Raw genomic sequence first — 16,780 nt, 5'->3', positions numbered from 1 at the left:
GAACAACCAAACGCAAAGACGTAAGCAGGGAAGAGCTGGCGCATGTAGTTGTACGGGTTGCAGCGCGTGAAGAGGAAGAGAATGAGCGGCATGACGAGCATGACGTGGCAAAACACACCGGCGAGGAACATCAAAATGAGGTACCCGGCCTGCGAAAAGATGGCCGACGCGTTCGCTTGGTACGAGATGATGGCGCTGCAGATGAGGAAACCGACCGCGATCGGCGTCAGCATCAAGACGGCGTTGATCAAAATCAGGAGCGAGTTGCGGGTTTGCCGAAATACGTTGAGGAGGCCGTTCTCGGTCGCGGGGCCGTTGTGCGACTTGGCGATCGCATACCCGAGTGGCAAGGCAAACATGATGACCGAGAGGAGAGAGCCCTGCGTGAGCGCGTTAAAGATATTGTCGGGCACGGTGAGCTCGATGATCGAGATGATCTGCTGCGTGAGCGAGAGCTGCGTGATCGTGCTCTTGACCGTCAGCATGTTGTTGATATCGACCGTCGTAAAGAGCGTCGTGGCCGTGTCGTTGGTCATTTTGTCGCAGAGGAGGCTGCCGTTGGTTTGCTGGTTGAGGAAGAGACCGTTGGCGCAGCGAAACGCGAGCACCGGCGACGGCAGCGCCGACGTCGACGTTGAGTTGGTGCCGCCCTCAAAGATACCACGATAGACCGTCGAGAGGAGGAGGCCTTGCACGGTCGCAATGAACGACGTGAAGAAGAAGATGGCACCGGTGCGCCACGATAAAATCGACGTCTTTTTCAAAACGACAACTTCGGCAATGACGACCGACATGGACGCAAACACCATGGGCACGACAAGACAGCGGAGTGCGCGGACAAAGAGGTCACCAGGCATCTGAATCCACTGCTGGACGTCCCGCGAGATGTCGGCCTTGGTGAGCGCGAGGCCAATACCTGCGCCGACCGCCGCGCCGATGAGCACGTAGATCGAGTTGACGTAGGTGCTCGTGGAGCGCGCGTCAAAGTCGCCGGCAGCGTGGAGGTTCTTGTCTTCTTCCATGATCGGGTCGTCGTAGTTTTCATACGACGTCATCGGGATCGAGTCGGTGAGCGCCTTCCCCGAGGTGAAGTTGGTGCGGACACCGAGCGGCTCGGCAGGCGGCGCAATGCGGCGCGCGCGCTGGCCGTCGGACGATGGTGCTGAGTGGTACGACGGTGCCCGGGACCCCTGGAGCTGGTCGTTGGTGAAGAGGAGGATACCTTTTGGCTGCTGGTCCATCGTTCTTGTCGACGAAGAAGAAGGTGCGCAGAAGACGGAAGGTTGACGAGTGCGAGCCGGTGGCGCTTACCGTGCCACTTGTAGAAAGGTTGACGACGCGGCTGGAGCAATCGGGCCGAGTGTTTTGGGCAGCTGGTGACGCTGCAACCAAAGGGCAATAGATCTGGCGCGACCAGCTGGAATCTGGCGATTTGTATTCCGATGCATTCCCTTGAGACAAGCTTTTCTTCGATTATCGGGAAGCGGCGCCACTGAAACCATCGTCGGTATCGAAGGTTTCGCACACCGACTCGACGCAGCGGCAACGCCACCACCAGAGGCTCCCGGTGCAGTATCGTCGGTGCGTAAAAGGTCCACGGCATAGCAGCAGAGGTAGCCGTGAAGAAGTCGACGAACCATCATGTACCCATCGCTAATGACCATGTACCTGGGTGCGCCTCCCCAATCTGCTTTGGCATGGCACCATGTTCGAATAATGAAGGACGACGCAATGTTGGTGGCCAGCACTTGATGCATGCAGCATCCCGCCACACCTCGAGAGGGTATAGATGATGTAGCCACAAAGGTGCTGGAGCAGTAGAGAGAGCACGAAGCGGTGATTTCGTCCGATTTGTTCTGGTGATTCAGTGTCTGGGACATGCAGTGTGGTACGTCCGTCTGCGGATTGCCACGCCCCCCAAAGCCTCTGCCTCGGACGCATACCAACCGCACATTAGAGCAAGAGCAACCCGAGCTTTCTCCTGCAATATCCGAGCGCTCGCGGCTCCAGCCTTTGAATCACCGACAGTAATTCGCAAGCGGACGTCGACTTCTCATGCCGGGAGACGAGACGTGCTCAGATATGCACATACTGCTGGTTACACATTTGGCCGTATGTGGTAGAGTCGCTTAGCGTTGCCACTATCATGCCACTGTTTGCTGCTAGCGCCACGAAGTCCGCAAGCCGAGCGTAAGTAACTTCGTTGGATTCGTGCAGAGGTTTATACCACACATATCTCTCTTTTTATGAGTCCGCTCCAACGAACGAACATCATCTCATCAAACGCCGCCAACTTCTACAGGGGATACGAAGCTGCCACCTACTTGAGCTTTTCTTGAGCCTACTGCCACTTGTATACTTCGACAAGTCCAACCATGATCGCCAATCACAACCAGAATCACAACCGTCATTTTGAATCTCGCCGCCTCGAGATGCCGTCTCGCGAATTTTGGACAAGAGTCCTGCACGCAGACGCCACATTGGTGACCTGGACAGGTTGTCTTGGTTGACACCCAAGAGAACGTGTTGCACTGCGCGCGGCCGTCTGAGGCAGGTCCATTGCCGACAGCCCACGTCTCTGCCACGGTTGAGACGCCTGTGACTGTGTTGACAAACCCAGCATTTCGATCAAAAATGGTTTATATGGTGTGGTTAGGTCTAAGAGCTGTGTAGCTCTTGTCGCGATACGCTCTATAATGTACAGGAGGCGTGGGGCTTGCATTTACAGCATTTGGTCGTGGGCCCACGTCTCGACCGTCTCGTCAAACTGGTCGGCGAGAATGCGCGTGACGATCATGTTGCCGTTGATGTTGACCACCGTGTTGATGCGATCGATGATGAAATCAATGGCGACGACGTACACAAACGCGTGGGGAATCGCTTCACTCGGCAGCACCGTGCGCCACACCGTCATCAACATGGCGAGACCGGCCTGCGGGATCGGGGCCGTACCCATGCAGCCGAGAAGACTCACAAAGAAGAGGACGACCATTTGCGGTGCGCCGATGTCGTCCGTGAGGCCGGCGTAGTTGGCCATGAACATGGTCATGAGCGGGTAGTACAGCCCGCACGTGTTGAGGTTGACTGGCGTGCCCAGACACATGATGAGCTGCGCGAGCGACCGCGACACTTGGCGCGTCTGGTGAATGACCGTGACACCGACGGGGAGCGCGGCCATCGACGACGAACAACCGAACGCAAATACGTACGCGGGGAAGAGCTGGCGCATGTAGTTGTACGGGTTGCAGCGCGTGAAGATAAAGAGCACGAGCGGCATGACGAGCATGACGTGGCAAAAGACACCGGCGAGGAACATGAGCACAATGTAGCCGGCCTGCGAGAAGACGTCGTTGGCGCTCGCTTGGTACGAGATGACGGCGTTACAGATGAGGAACCCGACGGCAATCGGCGTGATGTTCAAGACGGCGTTGATCAAAATCAAAATCGAATTGCGCGTCTGCCGAATGATGTTGAGGAGGCTGTTTTCCGCGGGCGCGCCGTTGTGCGACTTTGCGATCGCGTACCCGAGCGGCAAGGCAAACATGATGACTGAGAGGAGCTGGCCTTCGGCGAGCGAGTCGAAAATGTTGTCGGGCACCATGAGGTTGATGATGGCAATGATCTGCTGCGTGAGCGAGAGCTGCGCGATCGTGCTCTTGACCGTGAGCATGTTGTTGACATCGACGGTTGTAAAGAGCGTCGAGTTGATCTGCTGGAGCTCCGAGCATGCGAGCGTCCCGTTGTCAAACATGTTGAGGTACAGGCCGTTCTGGCACTTGAACGCGAGCTCGGGTTGGGGCAGCGCCGACTTGCCGCCCGCCGTGCGCGAGCTGAACGTACTGCGGTAGACAAGTGCGATCGCGACACCTTGGATCGTGGCGAGAAGCGACGTGAGGAAGAAGATGGCGCCCGTGCGCCACGATAAAATTGACGTTTTCTTCAAGACAACGACTTCGGCAATGACGACCGCCATCGACGCAAACACCATGGGGACGACCAAGCAGCGGAGCGCGCGGACAAAGAGGTCACCCGGCAAGGCGATCCACTTGCGGCCGTCCTCGTTGAGGTTGGCGTTCGTGAGCGCGAGGCCGACGCCAGCACCCACCGCCGCGCCGATGAGCACGTAGATCGAGTTGACATATGTGTTGGACGTCCGCGAGTCAAAGTCACCTTGCATCGGGATGTCCTTGTCTTCTTCGAGAATCGGGTCTTCGTGGTACTCGTAGTTGGTCACGGGAAGCGACTCGTGCATGGGCTTGCCGGACGTAAAGTTGGTCCGGACACCGACGGGCTCGGGCGGCGGCGGCAATTTCCGGCGCGGCTGGCCGTCCGACGACGGCGCCGAGTTGAACGACCGCCGACGCGCCGGCAACTGGTCGTTGGAGAAGAGCAGGATGCCACTTTTCGGAGTCGTGTCCATCCTGACGGTCCTGCGCACAAGCCGGAAGGTTAAAGAATACTGCGAAACGAGCAATGCTTGGTCCGCCAGCATGGGACATTGGCGCGTGGATGGAAGCGCGGATACCCGGTTCACCCAGGTGCTTTGTTTTGTATGATATGGATTGGGACATGGCGACAAACCGTACCTGGGCCACATACAAACGCCAAGATAAAACAGTTGAGATTCCCGACATGTCCGTGACGCTCAAGCCCAGAGGTGACTTTCCTCTAACCAGAGAGCAAGTCAGGTGCCAATCGAACTTGTACACGAAAAGGGCAAAGTCGATCATTGAGAGACGGTACTTCTTGACGGCGCCGGACTGCCATGCGACAGCCTCCGCCGTCTTATATTACGTATGTGGTGTATCACGGACACTGCGGAGCGCCCAGCAGCATGAACGTATGGCCGAGAAGAGCCATCGCCCCGGAGCAAGGGAGAGACGCGGCTCGTTCGGTAAACGCCCATACGTCATCTGCGGGTATTCTCGTCATTGATTGGCTCCATTGGTTGCAGGCTATTGCGTTTGAACCAATCAGCAGCGCGTATCACACGTGACACACGTGCGTAATGCGCCGGACCTGCGCCTTTGCGCAAGGTCGAGTGCACTTCAACGATGCTACCGTCTCTACACGCGCGCTCTTCGAAATGATAAATGTGACGGCTGCAGACTTGACTCGACTATGCAATTCCTGTTTTAATTGGGTCAAATTGCCTTCAAGCCAGACGCACGATCGGCGGCGCCCCGAGACAGCGCGCTGGCCGACTGCAAACGGCGCGCGTTTCCAAGTGTTGAATGCCGAAGCATCCTGCGTCATCTACATGTAGCTATGTAGTGTCCAACCCGACGCTACATCGGACAAGGGGCAGGACATCGAGGGCCCGTCTCTGCTGTGAGTGTGGCTGCAAGGCGGTACCTCGTTCGTCTCGGAAGCCGCGTCATCCGATGTCGCCTCGGCAACTTGCAATCTCCGTCGGCAATTTGCGTGCAGAAATGGCCGCGATCACCTGGTTGTAATGCCAGACGGGACGCTGGAATCGACAGCTCCCAGCTGGTTACCATCTTTCGCGTGACCGGAAAGCGATGCTGCGTTCGAGTGACCGTCGCTGCTCGGAGGTGCCATAAACATATTTGCGTCGTTGCGAGAACGCAATCATTAAAACCCGGCGTCCACGTCCGACCGCTTGCTGTCGGTGTCCATAAATGTCCATCACACTGGTCTAAGAGTCGAATGGCTAGTAGATTCAGGCGCGCGACCACATTCATTACTGCGTCGACTCAGGCTCTTTATGTACTCTAGATGTTCTCCGATGGAAGGGAGCTGCGACGAACGTATCTCGTGGGATCTTTATGTTTTAGCGGTTTTGCATGGTATGTCGAAGGCTGGCGACCTCCCTTTTTCGCCTTGTACGACGCTCGAGTGGGACCGCTATGCATTGGGAGTGGCATGGCGGGGTAGGATCGACAAGGCTAAACGCAAACTGACTACTGTATCTAGCCTACTGCCGACGCGTAACGTTAGCGTCTTTCTGGACGGCAAAAACTCAACTTCCTTGCTGCGCCTTGAAGTACCACTTCAGTCTCTCGGCGGGCTGCTTCGACGGGCCGTAGCTGCGCAGTCGGCGGTGCAAGGGCTCGACTCGACTCGCTCATTTCTCGTTCCCGGCGGGCGTCCGATGAAAGAAGATGCGCACACGAAGAGATTTACCACTATCTACTGTACTAGTGCACCCGTAAATGTGCCAGAAAGTACCGGGCTATTGAGCTTTTCTCGCATTGGTGAAACACGACATCTCTGTATCCGACGCTGTCGCCGTACTCAATTTACAAGTCGTACATTCCTGCCGTCCTCTGGCCGATCGTATGCGCTTGCGTCGGGTATTATGTTTGGCTCGAATGCAGCAATCGCGTCTTCCGTTGGACGCTCACGAAACTTCCCGCTATTGCGCTTGCGGTCACGGAGCTACCTCTCACGACTTCATGTCCGGTACTTGGCTCATCGCGCTGTGGTGCCATCAGTTGACGAGTCGCTCGCCGCTCTTCGAGACGACCCTTGATGTGCCCGCTGCCTCGTCCCTCGCACAATCCAAAATCACGATCACTAATACGCATCGCTTGACGCACCGGGCACGCTTCCCGAGCGCAGTAGGAAGTCCTCCATATCTTTATAACTGCATGAAATAACTCATTATGCAACATCCCTGCATCGCTTTCACTGACAAAGAGTGTCAACCCCAAAATGCAAAACAATCTACTTCAAATTGACTGCGGAGTCGCAGAGTGGCGGAGTCGTTCGTTTGTTGATTTCGAACTTTGAACCAACAGATGACCCTTCAGCTTATTCTCTTATTTGCACTGAGCCCCATTCATTCAGCCACTGATGAGCTTGGCACGCTCGTACATATTGCTGGTGGTAAGTCGACAGGTTTCGGCGCGAGACACGACTTAACCCTTCAGCGCCCAACTTTTTATACCGAAGCGGTGCAAGATCTTTTTCGACGATTCCTTGGGGCTTCATTTCTGTACAATATTGTACCGGTACCGAGCTCTTGGTGAACTAAGAGCTTATTTCCCCAAGGAATGAATGTATCTTGCTCAACTACATAATTGGACTTCAGGCATACTAATACCTCGATGAATTCGTAGCTCGCGACTTGCATTTGCAATGATGTCTGCCTTGCAAACTGCAAACTCAGAGTTCGATCCACTTCGCGAGACGCCCCGTTTCAGAAAGTGAGTCCGCCGTTACCACGGAATATACGTCAGCTCACGCCACCCGGAGCATTTCAAACCCAGCAGATCACGTGCAATAATAATGGTCTTCTTTGAGCAGGGTGCCAACGGGATGCCAACGGGTGCGTGGGGACACCGCAATTGTTCGGCCCTGTACCATCATCCAAGCCATTCCATTTCAACTGACAGGACGCTGCTACCGGGTACCGCATCCTTCCCGTCGTGACAGCTTTCGCGACCTCTCACATCTCCGCTACTGTAGCTGCCACCGCAGCGTTCTCGACGTGCGACGGCTGAGCAATCCGAACCAGAGCACTCGGTCGTAACAGTGGCTCTCGGAACCAACACGGCTGAATGGAGCCCCGACGCACGGAGTACGGCGTCATACCGCTAAAGATCGCACGCTACATTGCGCCTTGAGCTCGAGGCGTCGTCTGCCGCATGGAGCAGGCGCGGCATCATCATCAATGGCTGCCGTGCTTCTTCTATCCGCACATAAGTCTATGGCACACGGAATCTTATCGTTCTATAAGGATACATCTTTGAAGTGCGGTTGAGGACACCAGCTACCGTTATTGGATACCGCACATTGCCCGTCCTCCGCTCGGTCGTGTTGGTTTGTATCTCGCTGCCTGGACTAAACATCGTCTGGTATAATGTGCATTAGGCCTTTCAAGCTGATAGAGCGTAGCCGCCGCTGAGAGGGGCAAGATTCCTGCACATTTCGCGGAACGAATCGCTGATGCAACCTGATCTGGAGCTGGCATCGCTCGTCGGCGGACACCCAGCATCAGGACATATGCACGCTCTATTCGCTTACATGAGACATCGAGTCATCATGCGCAGTACAAACACGCGTTGACTCAACACACCTGTCACTTCCAATCGCACTCATAGAGTGAATTCGACAGGCCTTCTTCACATGGCGGGAAGACATGTGGGTTGGTTCACGTTGGTCACCGTTCCACGCCCGCCAACGTTGACGCAGACGCTGCCATCATTTGGCACGTCACTTGTGGATTTCCAATGGAGCCGCGGCAAGGCATCTACCTCTACGTGGCCGAGACGCCCGAGACAACGCCGCGTCAAAACCGCCGGTCGCTGCACGGCACAGGGTCGTCGTCGTCGGCCAACACGACGCCGGGAGGTCGGCGCCCCCCGCCCCCCGAGCCCACGGGCGCCCGCACCGTCTTCACATCGCCGGGACCGCGCACGGCATCGCCGTATTACATGCACGAGCTTCTGCCATCAACACCCGAGACGCTTCGGCTCCAGAACGCACCGTCGGCCGACGTGATTCTCGAAGAGCCCGAGAAGGCCATGATGCCCACGGCCGTGCAAGCGAGCTACGACTACCGCGCCAAGACGACCTTTATTGGGACGATCGCCGTCATCATTGGCGCCTTTGGTGGCACGGGCCTCGGCCTCCTTCTCTCCCACTGGCGCATTAGCCAAGACGCGATACTGTGGGTCTCGCTGCCCGGCAACCTCTACATCCGCGCGCTTCGGTGTCTCATCGTGCCCATGGTGTTTTGCACCATCTCCACGTCGATCGCGGAAATTGTGCTCCTCAAGAAAAAGTCCATCCTATCGCTCCGGACCGCGGGAACCTTCTTCCTCTCGTCGTTTCTCTCGACCGTGCTCGGCATGGTCATCGCGCTCGCCTACCGCAGTCGCTTCATCGTGCACTGGCCCGACGACGGTGACGTCTCGTCGCCAATCGTCGCTCTCCGGTGTGCCAACGGCCTGTACCTTGGGGCGCAGAGCAATGGCACGGACGCCGGCGTGGCCTGCATTGCTGCCAACGCAACCGTGGCGTCGGCGCACTTTATCGCGTCGGACGTCAACCACGTGCTCGCGACGCGGGTCACCGCGCAGGCCGTGACGCTCACCGACCAAGTGATTGGCATCATCAGCCTCATGGTGCCCGACAACATTTTCGAGTCGCTCGCCGACGGGTCGCTCCTCAGCATCATCATGTTTGCCTTGCCCCTTGGCGTCGCGATCGCGCGGTCGCATGCCGGCGAGATGGAAACAAACGTGCTCCTCAACATTCTTCGGCAAGCGCGGAATGCGCTCTTACTTTTGATCAACGCCGTGCTGGCGACGACGCCCTTTGCCGTCGTCTTTTTGGTCGCCGGTGCCATCTCGACGTACAACACGAGTGGTTCGACGATCGTCTCGCAAGGTGGTTTCTTGATCATGGCCTTCTTCACGGGTGTACTGAGCCACACGCTGCTACTGATGCCGTTCCTCTTCTTCCTCTTTACGCGCGCCAATCCGTACTACTACATGAAGCAGCTCGTGCCCGCCTACATGTATGCGTTCGGCTGCTCGTCGTCAATGGCGACGTTGCCCGTGGCCGTGGCCGTCGTGCACCAGACGCGCCAAGTCTCGCGCTCGATGGCGCAGCTCGTCATGTATCTCGGGACACCGGTGCACATGAACGCCGCGGGCCTGTACTATCCGCTCATGACGATCTTCCTCGCGGCCATGTCGGGCGCCAACGACAAGGTCGGCACGCCGCAGCTGGTGGTGCTTTTCTTTGTCTCGCTCATTGGCTCGATGGGCACAGCACCCGTGCCCAACGCAGCGATCGTCATGCTCATGACGGTCTGGAAGACGGTGCTGCCAACGACGCCGCTGCCGTCGTCGTTTGTGTATGTTGTCGCCGGCGACTTTATCTTTGATCGGCTCTCGACCATGACCAACGTGCACGGGAACATGTTTGTCACGCGGATTTTGGCCCAGCGCTACGACGACCCGGTCGAGGCGTGGTCGGACGAGACGAGCGAAGATGCCCGTACACCAGTCCCGGGCGTTTAGCGATCTTATTTCCTATTACTCGTCTTGCTTGTCGCGTCGTCGTCTATTGTAATCGTACCTAATGCACTCTTTTGCCTATGCAGCTACGTCTTTGGACTGATCGAACGACTCACTACAACGACTTTGGAGTGATAGATAGTTAGCCCGAGTGCAGGAGCTTGCGTACGAACTCGCGCGAGCTATGACTCGGCGAATGGGGTCCACCACGAGATGGATCTCTCCGTACGCAGCTCACTCCCAACGACCAAGTGCTAACTCCCACGCATCCAGGCATAGCACCGCGCATTCGAAGTCTTGTAATAATGAAGATAACGCGGAACGCGTTCATCTATACAGCTAGATGGCGACGGAACCAATCTAACCCTAACCCCATAGAACAGGAAAGATCGCTAACGACATGTGACTCGCAATGAAGCGCGTGCGCCGATTTCACGTCGCGCCGCTACCTGACAGCCGTGCGACCCCGCTGCCTCTGCTACCACGCTCCCCGCTACCCAGCACAGACCGTTTTGCAACGACCCTACTGATATCGTATCGCTGCCGAAAGTGATGAAGAGACAAATTGGATTTAGACATGCAGCCGCTGATGCAGAGCTACACAACGGGACTTAGGGGCTCGACAGTGCACGGTACTGGTTGCTTTTCGGCGGTGTTTTCCCAAAGCAGCCGCAGCACCCGCGCGTCGACGACGGCTCTTCGCGTCGTTCTTGCTTGGACGCGAACGCATTGAAGATGTCCTCGAGCGAAGTCTGCGAGACCGCGTACTCTTGAATATGGAACGTCGCCTTGGCCGCCTCGACGACGCTGAACGCAACCGAGAGCGTCGTGTGGAGCTTGAACTGCACGAGCGCCGGCTCGCGCAAGACGACGTCAATTGCGCCGTTCGTCGCCGCCTGCAGGTGCCCAGAGATCGCGTCAAACATGTCTTCGCCGAGCCACCACGAGCAGAACGACGCAACGTCAACCGCGCCTTCCGTGTTCGCCAAGTGCGCGAGGAAGAAGCCCGTGGCGTGGTCCGGCGCCAACAACGACGCGCGCGACGGCTTGCGGAGGCGGCCGCACCAGTGGATCATGTCGTCCATGCTGAGCGTGGACGGCAGCGTGGCGGCCATCGCCTCGATCGCTGCTTGCTCGGGCACGCGCAGCTTGAGGTCGAGCACGAGGCCGTGGCCAAACTTCTGCTTGATGTGCTGGATGCTGCCAAGGCACTGGAGACCGCCGCTGACCATGATGCCGACGCGCGAGCACAAAGCTTCGCATTCTTCCATCGAGTGGGTCGTGAGAATGACCGTCGACTCGCGCTGGTGCGTCGAGAGGTCCGAGATGACCTCCCACAGGAACCGGCGCGACACCGGGTCCATGCCTGTGGATGGCTCGTCGAGGATGATGATGGGCGGCGATCCAATCATCGCGATCGCAACCGAGAGCTTGCGCTTGTTGCCACCGCTCAAGTGCGACGCGAGGACGTGCTCGAACGGCGTGAGCCGCAGCTTGGAGATGAGCTGTGCAATCGCGCGCTTGGCGTCCGACCCGCGAAGGCCGCGCAGCGCCGCGTACAGCTGCAAGTGCTCGCGCACCGTGAGGAGGTCAAAAAGCGCATCAAACTGCGGGCAGTACCTACACCAGACCATCGTCAACGACCCGTGTACATCAGTTGCTCAAAACGTACCCGACAAGCGTGCGCGCTTGGTTGTGTTGCGACACGACGTTGCGGCCAGCGAGGAAGGCGCGGCCTGCGGACGGCGCGACCTCGCCCAGCAACATCTTGAGCGTCGTCGACTTGCCGGCACCGTTGACCTAATGCACACGTGAGTCGTGGCAACGCCACTACAGCGAGTCTTACCCCCAGGAGACCAAAGCACTCGCCTTTTGGCAGCGCGACCGAGAGACCTTTGACCGCCTTGACGGACTCGGTGCGGAAGAAAAAGTCGTTGAAGACTTTGCGCAGTTGGTCGATCACGACCGCACTCTCATTTGCACTGGGCAGCGCTGTGACGCGCGCGTTCTCGGCTAGGACGTCCGTGTCTGTCATCGATGCCGCGTCTGTCGTGTCGGGCGCCGCGTTGTACGAATGCGCCTTGATTGTGCGAAGGTACTCGAGGCCGACGAGCAATGCAAAGAAGACACCGGCCGTTGCACCGAGGTACGTCAGGTGCTCGTAGACACCGGTTGATGCGAGCACATGCATGCGCATCTTGAACGACGTGCCGTTGGGGAGCGTGACGTACTTGGCGTTGGTCGCAGTGACATTGCGGAGACCGTCGCCAAGCGCGTAGAGCGGTGCGACGCGCCAGACGCTGTTCATGCTCGCCATCGAAAACGTGTACAAGACATTTTCGGCCACAAAGAAAGCAATCGCGAGACCGAGGTGCGACAGGACCATGATCGTCTGCGCGGACGACGGCTCCTTGAGGAAGAAGGCGCAAACGTACGCCGACGCGACGAGCGCGACACCCGTGAGAAAAAAGAGTACCGTTGTCGCCATGAGCGCGTCGTCGACCCCTTCCGAGTTGGCCGTGTAGGGCGTGATGCCGAAGCCCACAATGAGCCCGAGCAAGATCCCGAGCATCGGAAGGAAGCTTAGAATGTCGTAGATGATGTTGGCAGCCCAAAACGCCGAGAGGTAGACGCCCGAGACGAGCTGCTGGTGCTTGGCCGTGAGCTGGGTCTCCTTGACGATAAACGTGGCGATGCCGCCGGGGAAGAAGGCGAGCGCAAAGAGGAAGCAGCCGAGACCGACGTAGCCCATCGAGTCGCCCCACCCTTGTCGTTGCTTGCGTCGATGCTCGGCCGTCCGCGTGGTCTCTGGCAGCGGGTGCGCGGCCACGCGGAGCTCAATGTCATTTGACTTGGCAAAGCTACGGTACATGGCTTGGTGCAAGAGCCGCTTGAAGACGGGCGCAGCGTGCGGCGACGACGTGTTGGCAAACAGCGTGTAGCTCATGACATTGTCGGTTGGCGAGACGTAGAGGAGGTACCCGCCCATTTGCACCTCGTCGTTTCCGGCGCGGAAGCCGCGCGCGTAGAGCTCGGTGGAAAACCGAAGCTCAAAACCGTCGGTTGAGTTGAGCTTGGCCGGCGCCGCCTTGCATATGGCATAGTAGCTGCGTCCGTCGCAGTCGGACGGGCGAGGCATGTCACCGTACGTGATACCAAAGACGTCGACGGTCGGCGTCGTGTACGCTGTCGCACCCAGAGACGGCAACGCCACCGGACGAGCACCAGAGAAGCGACCCATAAGCGCACTGCAGGCCGTGGTGTCGTTGTTGAGGCAGGCGTACGGCGTCGGGCTAGCGCTAGCGTCCGGGTACGGCGACGTATCGAGGGCCAACCGGGGTTGCGCAGCCGTCGAGTCGTGCTCGTAGACGTACTTCATCAAACCAAACCCGATCGCAACGAGAAGCAGCGGCAAGATGATCGAGTTGAAGAGCGTGCGCGTGTCGCGCTTGGCGACATGGAGTCGCTTGAGCAGGAGCGCGCCCAGCTGCGAGACAAACGACCGCGACGACGTTGCATGCGTCACTGTCGGTTCCATCGCCACGGCCACCGCGTCACTTGGGTCCGAGACGCGGCCCGTAATGTGGATGAAGACGTCTTCGAGCGTCGTGACGGAAATGCCGTACGACGCGACATTGACGCGCTCAAGTGACGCGTCAAGCGCTTCAAAGAGATTCGGAAACGCCGACGCGGACGCCGACGGCAGGGTAAAAACCACCTCGGTCGCGACGTGCGAGACGAGCGTGGCGTCCGGCACACACGACTCGACGAGCTGGAGAAGTGCTGCGTCCGTGTCCACACTCGCACTGGCCTTGGCCAGCGTCAGCGTGTACCCGGCACCGAACCGCGTCTTCAAAAAAAGTGACGAGCCTGCGCACTGGAGCGCGCCGTTGGCCATGATGGCGATGCGGTCACCGAGAACGTCGGCTTCTTCCATGTAGTGCGTGGTCAGAATCATAATACGCTGCCCCCGGTTGCGGAGCAAGAGGTCCCTACGAGGTGCATGCTATCAGATCTGAGAGGCCGCAAAAATAGCGTACCAGACGGCGCGGCGGCTGTACGGGTCCATGCCCGACGTGGGCTCATCCAAAAACACGAGCTGGCTGCCACCAAGCAGTGCAATACCGACCGAGAGCTTGCGCTTCATACCGCCCGAGAGGCCCTTGGCAAGCGTGTCGGCCTTGTCCACGAGGTCCACCTCGGCAAGCGTCGCCTTTACGGCGGCAGCAATGTCGGGAACGTTCTTGATTGCTGCGTACAGCCGCAAGTGCTCGGCGACCGTGAGGTTGTCGTACAAAATGTTGTGCTGGGGGCACACACCCATCGACGCCTGGATCGCGCGAAGGTCCTTGGAGAGGCAGTGCCCGTGAATGGTTGCGTCACCGGCGGTCGGCGGCAGCATGCCCGTGAGCATCGAGATGAGCGTCGTCTTGCCCGCGCCGTTGTGGCCAAGCAGGCACGAGATCTGACCTTCGTAGAACGCGAGATGCAGATCGTCGACCGCGACGTGCGCGCCAAAGCTCTTGTGCAGGCCGCGGACCACGAGCGCCCGGCCGTCCTTCTCCTGCTGCAAAAGGTGGAGCTCGGGCGTCTCGACGTCACTGCTCTCGTCGTGCGTCGACGGGCTCGTCCTCGGTGCCGCACTTGACCGCCGGCGCCAATACGACGGCGACACTGGAAAGTACCACGGCCGCTTGTCACTCAGCACCGTCTCGAGGTACAATCCGAGAAGCAAATAGACGATGACGTCCGCAAAGAGCATGCCGACCGCAGTCGAGTAGCGGAGCCGGTTGGTCTGCAGCACGGACGCGTTCGCAAACGTGATGCCTTGCGTGTAGTACTCGGCGCGGAGCACGACCTGGATCGCGAGCACGATCGCGGCCGGCGGGCAAAGGCAGATGGCGGCTTTCGCACATTCACCTGCGGCATCCGGCAGCACGTAGCCAGCGATCGTGAGCAGCATGAAGACGAGCTGCGTGACGTACGTCGCTGTCTTGGTCGACGAAAAGAGGGTCGAGGCCGCGTACCCAAACGACAAGGTCGCGAGATGAAACCCGAGGAAGAGCAGAAAGAGGCAGGCCAGCGACGAGTTGGGAAATATGGCGCCGACGGCAACGACGAGCGTTTCAATGCCCGCGACAAGCACAATGAGGACGCTGTAGAGAAGGAACCACGACGCGACGAGCGCCGATGGGTGCAAGCCGAGCGCGAGCATGTACTCCTTGGAGCGCGTCTCCTTCTCGAGCACGAACGCGCCGACAATGTTGCCGACAAGGAAGAGACTGAAGAGCACCATGGCCGCCGGCATCGCCGTCGCCAAGAGCAAATCGTCGCCAAAGAGCGTGTTGATACCGTAGCCTTGCATTGGGAAGACGTCGGTGGCACCACCGAGGTACGGCTGTGGCGCTTGGCGCAGCGGGCGCAGGTATGCCTCGCGGAACGCCTTGGGGAGCGTCGCGAGCGTCGAGTTTTCAAGGCTCCAGGCATACCCCCGATCGAGCTGCTGCAAAAGGTCCTTCCAGTCGGCGTCGGCAACCGACTGAAGCGCCGCGTCAGCCGCCGGCGCCGACGTCGACGCCGCCACCGTGCACGACCCGTTGGTCGACTGCGCGGTAGCGTCCCACGCCGGGAGGCAGTTGAGGAGGCGGGCCACCATCGTGTCGACGGTCGCAAATCCCAGTTGCGTGTACGCCATGGCATCGTCGGGCTTGAATTCGATTTGCAGCGGGTCGTAGCGCTGGCCCGTCTGCATCGGTGGTGCAAACTTTTGGCCCCGGTCGAGGTTTGGGAACCGTAGCGTGTACTCAACCGTCTGGAACGTGCCAATCTTGTCTGTCGCCGGTGCTGCGTTGAAGACGATGGCCGCGCGGAGCGGCGCTGTGGTGCCCTCCTTCGGGGTCTCGTCCCGTGACGAGTAGTACCACTCGTTCTCTTCCGGGCCGTACGACGGGCTCGTCACATAAGCTTCGAGCGCGACTTCCGACTCGAAGAAGACGAGGTCGTCGGCCGAAATACCCGGAATCGTCACGGTCTTGTTGTCCGAGACGGGGATCGATAGCGTCGGGTACCACGTCGTGAGCGCTGCGGCAAAGTACTTGCGCGTAAAGACCGTGTCCGGAACGATCGCGAGCTTGGGCCGCAGCGCAAGCGCTTTTTGGCACTTGGTCGACTTGAGCTCGTTTGGCGACGGGTTCTGAAAGCAGCTCTTGGTGTCGTAGCTCTCGCCCATCGAGTTTTGCAGCCATTGGTACACGGAAGGCTCGGCAAAGTGCACGCCCCGCATGTTGCCATACGTCCAGACACGGTCGCCATAGTTGACGTTCGAGTAGCCTGGAAGCAGCGGCCAGTTTTGCCACCCGGGCGCGTACGACACCTTGTAGTTGCCGTACATGAACGACTGGAGGACGGCAAATGCAATCAGCGCAAACGCCGGGGCGACGACTTCGAAGAGGGTCGCGATCGGCCGCCGTTTCTTGAGCCACACGTTCTTGCGCAGCAGCGGACCCGTGTGCCCCATGGTGTGCAAAATGTAGAATGCGACTAAGTGGCAGCGCTCGCACGTTGCCAGTCCATCATTTGTGTTGGATCGCCAACGTCAAGAATTTGCGCTGCTCGACAGGGAGCCGTGGATTGTGCGGCTTAGCTGTAATTCACTAAAAAAGTACAATAGTATCCACAAAACCATGCGCGGCCTCCGGTACGCGTACAAAAGTACTTGAATAAGGGAATAATTGGATTCATGGCGTGTCGCTACGGCAGCTCCGAGTGGATACATTTGTTGTTAG

At 58.6% G+C, this 16,780-nt stretch overlaps 4 protein-coding genes across 4 annotated transcripts in view; 1 reads left to right on the top strand and 3 right to left on the bottom strand.

Annotated features, from left to right (window-relative positions):
- The window catches only part of SDRG_02010 (hypothetical protein), a 1,869-nt gene extending 458 nt beyond the window's left edge, over window positions 1-1,411 (bottom strand). Inside the window, exon 1 of the mRNA XM_008607569.1 lies at window positions 13-1,411. Coding sequence (XP_008605791.1) covers window positions 13-1,241 — 1,229 coding nt within the window. The 5' untranslated portion in view covers window positions 1,242-1,411. The remainder of the gene's footprint in view (window positions 1-12) is intronic.
- A 1,211-nt stretch (window positions 1,412-2,622) lies between these two features.
- On the bottom strand, window positions 2,623-4,616 carry SDRG_02009 (hypothetical protein). The gene has a single exon (XM_008607568.1). The coding sequence runs from the start codon at window positions 4,595-4,597 to the stop codon at window positions 2,723-2,725; it is 1,875 nt and encodes a 624-aa protein (XP_008605790.1). The 5' UTR covers window positions 4,598-4,616; the 3' UTR covers window positions 2,623-2,722.
- A 3,505-nt stretch (window positions 4,617-8,121) lies between these two features.
- SDRG_02008 (hypothetical protein) lies at window positions 8,122-10,086 on the top strand. Its single transcript, XM_008607567.1, has one exon. The coding sequence runs from the start codon at window positions 8,199-8,201 to the stop codon at window positions 9,996-9,998; it is 1,800 nt and encodes a 599-aa protein (XP_008605789.1). The 5' UTR covers window positions 8,122-8,198; the 3' UTR covers window positions 9,999-10,086.
- Window positions 10,087-10,540: 454 nt separating this feature from the next.
- Window positions 10,541-16,512, bottom strand: SDRG_02007 (hypothetical protein; the record flags this gene model as incomplete). Its single annotated transcript, XM_008607566.1, has 4 exons — window positions 10,541-11,615; window positions 11,668-11,795; window positions 11,842-13,987; window positions 14,036-16,512. The coding sequence occupies 4 exons, from the start codon at window positions 16,510-16,512 to the stop codon at window positions 10,607-10,609; spliced, it is 5,760 nt and encodes a 1,919-aa protein (XP_008605788.1). The 3' UTR covers window positions 10,541-10,606.
- Between the last annotated feature and the right edge of the window lie 268 nt (window positions 16,513-16,780).

This window comes from Saprolegnia diclina, assembly GCF_000281045.1.
Source record: "Saprolegnia diclina VS20 unplaced genomic scaffold supercont1.4, whole genome shotgun sequence".
NCBI classification, from domain to species: Eukaryota; Oomycota; class Saprolegniomycetes; order Saprolegniales; family Saprolegniaceae; genus Saprolegnia; species Saprolegnia diclina.
Note: the sequence above shows the minus strand (reverse complement) of the source record. Positions and strands in the feature narration are given on the sequence as shown.

Coding starts and splice junctions, on each gene's coding strand:
- SDRG_02008 (XM_008607567.1), top strand. CDS start 8,199: ATGGAGCCGCGGCAAGGCATCTACCTCTACGTGGCCGAGACGCCCGAG.
- SDRG_02009 (XM_008607568.1), bottom strand. CDS start 4,597: ATGTGGCCCAGGTACGGTTTGTCGCCATGTCCCAATCCATATCATACA.